The following is a 3455-nucleotide window of genomic DNA, read 5'->3' on the forward strand; positions in this document are numbered from 1 at the left end:
GCGTGACTGACGTTGTAGTGCGTACAATGTCAGTGTCCAGCACCCGTAGATCTCTCGGTTGTATTCCGTTCTCCTTGCACAACCTCATCTTGCTCAGCTTGACGATGTTCAGCATGTGCACCTCGCTCGTTGATTCATCCATCCTGACCAGCGTGCATCGCGAGTGAATTACGTCTCGATCCTTGATCAATTGCGTTGCTGACGGGAATTCGGTGAGTGCTCTGCGTAGGATGCCATGGTATGAGCAGTGGAGAGGCAGTGGGCGACGCAGAGCACAGAGCATGATGGTTGGTGATAAACATTGGGCACCGAGACACCGAGTCCCTGGTCGCAATTAGAAACACGTGACACACTCCCCGCTCTTTGACGCGTCGCGCGTTCTCTATTAGTGACCGCACACTTCGCCCTTCGATGGCCCCGTCATCCAACCAGAAGAAAAGAGGCGGTCCGAACGCAATTCTTCGTACTGTCACTCAAAATGCGCTCATTTTATACATTGAACTACCTTTCAGACGGAATACTGATGAGAGACTTTGCCCGGGGCTGGCGCATTGCGTGGAACATTGCATAGCGCGCAACATACACGAAGTGCACAATGTTGTCCTCACTCCTGTGCTTTCGATCGCTGATTTGAAGACTAGGAAATCTTTGCAGAAACTGGGGCTGAGATCAATGCACGAACCTGGACGTCTTACATGGGCATTTACGTTCGGGTCCCGGTCCTTGGCCATCCCAAGCGTGCCCAGAGGCTCGCTAAATGGATCATCAACTTGACGCTGTCCAGTATTTTCACGGAGCACATCACCACCCTTCGCACCCTGACCGCTGTACGAGAGGTGGATGCCGAGTCGTCCCGGATGAAGTACTGGCCTAATCTCGACGTAGTCTGCGAAAGCATTGGAGAGGTCTTGGCGGGTTTCGAGGGCTCAAGATTGGGCAGTGCAGCACTCCTGGGACCCTCTGGTGATCCAGAACCGCTTTGTGCAGCAATAAACAGATGGCTCAGTGTTCTTCGCCCAAAGCAAGCTACAATGGTTGTCGTGGCACCCGGTATAATGCTCCTCGACAGGGCGACACAATTGCTAACTCCGCTGTTAGAACATATCACTCGTCGCTGCGATGATTGGCTGGGGAGATGGGCGCAAAGGGATGCGCTACTGCGGCTTCGTGAGGTCGTTGTCCATCAACCCCCCGATCTTCCGTCTGTACCCGGAGCGGCGGGATTTGTCGACCATGGGGTGGGTCGTATTTGCTGACAGTAACCCTTCCGCCTCTTGACCCATCATCCCAGGCTGTCGTACTTGTCAAGACCCGTACATGGTGCGGTTTTGCCATGCGTTTACTACCACGTTCCGATGAAGATGCTGTTGGCGTCTGTTGTCGCCTGTGTTGGAGGCTGGCAATCCACCAATGGTGGGGATCCGTGTCTAGGGAGTTTTCGCGCCAGCGCTTGGTTTGCCCCAGCCTTCGGGAAGACTATGACTTGCAAGGTCGAGAGGTGAACGGTGTTTTGATCTCGGGGACCTGCAATTCGCAAGGTGCGTTCCATCGTTGTTCTCTCCCGCAATACTTGAGCCTGATTGTTGTGCTCGCTGAACGTAGAAGAGTTCACGAAAACCATCGTGCTGATCTTCTACAAGACACAAGCTTGGCTGCGAAAAAACGGAGACCGGCGATGTACCGTAGTTCCTACCTTGTCCATACGTCAGTACGAACTGCACGGCAGCGAATCGATCGGCGATATGCAGACATACACTACTAGAGCCTTCTACCAACAGGTGCACCATCATATTCTGTGTCAAGATTCGGGAATGACGCACGTCATTGCAGCCTTGAAACGCATCGACAACGCGACCCTCTTTGTTCTGGCCCCAGAGGATAATACATTGCGAGACTTGTTCGCATCCCATCGCGTCGATGCTGTCAAAAAGGGAACAACATTTGATGATCTCGCCTACTCGCTCTATCCACACGCTACGGGACTCGTGGGGGAGATGACGTGTGAAGATTGGCAAAGAATGAACAAAGACAAGGTACATAGTGTTTGACCTTACTATATCAACCCTGCTGACTGCTGCACCAGGTGTCTCGTCCACTTCGGTCTTTGGGCCGCGAATTGGTTAAACAAGCAATGGACGAGAAGATGAGAAGCCACGTCAACGCAAACCAGCCATGCATGTCCCGAAAACTTCGACAGTGGCGCCTAATCTGCATACCTTCACCAAGCACGTTCTTTTCTCAACAATTCGAAAGAACGGTTGCCGCGGTCTCGCGATACCCTCAGCGACAATGCTGGACAAATGAAAAGGGCTTGATTTTCTTCATGGTGCATCGCACTTCCTATTACAGTGCCACGCAGGAACTCGAACACATGCTGGACGAGATCCTTGCGGCAGGTCTGAACATGTCCACGCATGCACGTCAAGCTCTTGAGCAACGCTGCGCGGAAAACCCATCCTCTGGGACCCTTATATGCGAGGACGGCTGTGAGTGCACTGGCAACATTCGTGATCCTCGTTGACAACGTCTTCAAGTGTTGACGTGGGAAGACTTCCTTGAGAGTTTTGGTCGTCTGATGCAATGGGCGAAGAAATGCATCCAGCGTGCGCTTTAGCCGCCTTATCTGTCAATGTTGCGACTGCTTCCAACCGATAGTCCTTGTGGATGTCCATCCAGTTGAATTTAGGTCACATCAGTTCCAAGGTCAGTTTGTCATTCGTAAAGTTCCACACATCAAGGCCACAGAAGACATTTGTTCTGCGGACTGGTTTCTGCCCGTATTTCATTACACTAGGGAGGTGCAATGTGAAGTGATCGGACCCTCAGCGTCAGCGTCCGCCCCTGCTCAACCTGTCCAGACCACGACGGCCTCTGCCCCTTGACCTGCTCGAATTGGCACTGCCGCGCACCGGCAAATAACCCTGTTGCACATTGCGTCCCATACGTTGCTGTTCATCGCTGGATGCCCAAGGCACCTGATCATTGGCGTGTGGCGGGATCGGCGGTCCTGAACGCGAAAAGGGGCACGAAGAATTGCGTTCGGACCGCCTCTTTTCTTCTGGTTGGATGACGGGGCCATCGAAGGGCGAAGTGTGCGGTCACTAATAGAGAACGCGCGACGCGTCAAAGAGCGGGGAGTGTGTCACGTGTTTCTAATTGCGACCAGGGACTCGGTGTCTCGGTGCCCAATGTTTATCACCAACCATCATGCTCTGTGCTCTGCGTCGCCCACTGCCTCTCCACTGCTCATACCATGGCATCCTACGCAGAGCACTCACCGAATTCCCGTCAGCAACGCAATTGATCAAGGATCGAGACGTAATTCACTCGCGATGCACGCTGGTCAGGATGGATGAATCAACGAGCGAGGTGCACATGCTGAACATCGTCAAGCTGAGCAAGATGAGGTTGTGCAAGGAGAACGGAATACAACCGAGAGATCTACGGGTGCTGGA

The 3455-nt window shown here is 53.1% G+C and overlaps 2 protein-coding genes across 2 annotated transcripts; both read left to right on the plus strand.

The window, feature by feature from the left end:
* The first annotated feature begins 1098 nt into the window (after positions 1 to 1098).
* On the plus strand, positions 1099 to 1745 carry DACRYDRAFT_25303 (uncharacterized protein). Its single transcript, XM_040774111.1, has 3 exons — positions 1099 to 1238; positions 1292 to 1538; positions 1603 to 1745. Exons 1-2 carry the CDS (start codon positions 1120 to 1122, stop codon positions 1500 to 1502), a joined length of 330 nt encoding a protein of 109 aa, XP_040624090.1. The 5' UTR covers positions 1099 to 1119; the 3' UTR covers positions 1503 to 1538; positions 1603 to 1745.
* Positions 1746 to 1894: 149 nt separating this feature from the next.
* DACRYDRAFT_97314 (uncharacterized protein) lies at positions 1895 to 2813 on the plus strand. Its single transcript, XM_040777441.1, has 3 exons — positions 1895 to 2033; positions 2084 to 2486; positions 2535 to 2813. Exons 1-3 carry the CDS (start codon positions 1995 to 1997, stop codon positions 2612 to 2614), a joined length of 522 nt encoding a protein of 173 aa, XP_040624091.1. The 5' UTR covers positions 1895 to 1994; the 3' UTR covers positions 2615 to 2813.
* Positions 2814 to 3455: the final 642 nt, after the last annotated feature.

Source organism: Dacryopinax primogenitus (genome assembly GCF_000292625.1).
Source record: "Dacryopinax primogenitus strain DJM-731 SS1 chromosome Unknown DACRYscaffold_24, whole genome shotgun sequence".
NCBI classification, from domain to species: Eukaryota; Fungi; Basidiomycota; class Dacrymycetes; order Dacrymycetales; family Dacrymycetaceae; genus Dacryopinax; species Dacryopinax primogenitus.

Coding starts and splice junctions, on each gene's coding strand:
- DACRYDRAFT_97314 (XM_040777441.1), top strand. CDS start 1,995: ATGACGTGTGAAGATTGGCAAAGAATGAACAAAGACAAG. Junction 2,034..2,083: donor AAAGAATGAACAAAGACAAG/GTACATAGTGTT, acceptor CTGCTGCACCAG/GTGTCTCGTCCACTTCGGTC. Junction 2,487..2,534: donor CCTTATATGCGAGGACGGCT/GTGAGTGCACTG, acceptor AACGTCTTCAAG/TGTTGACGTGGGAAGACTTC.
- DACRYDRAFT_25303 (XM_040774111.1), top strand. CDS start 1,120: ATGATTGGCTGGGGAGATGGGCGCAAAGGGATGCGCTACTGCGGCTTC. Junction 1,239..1,291: donor CGGGATTTGTCGACCATGGG/GTGGGTCGTATT, acceptor CCATCATCCCAG/GCTGTCGTACTTGTCAAGAC.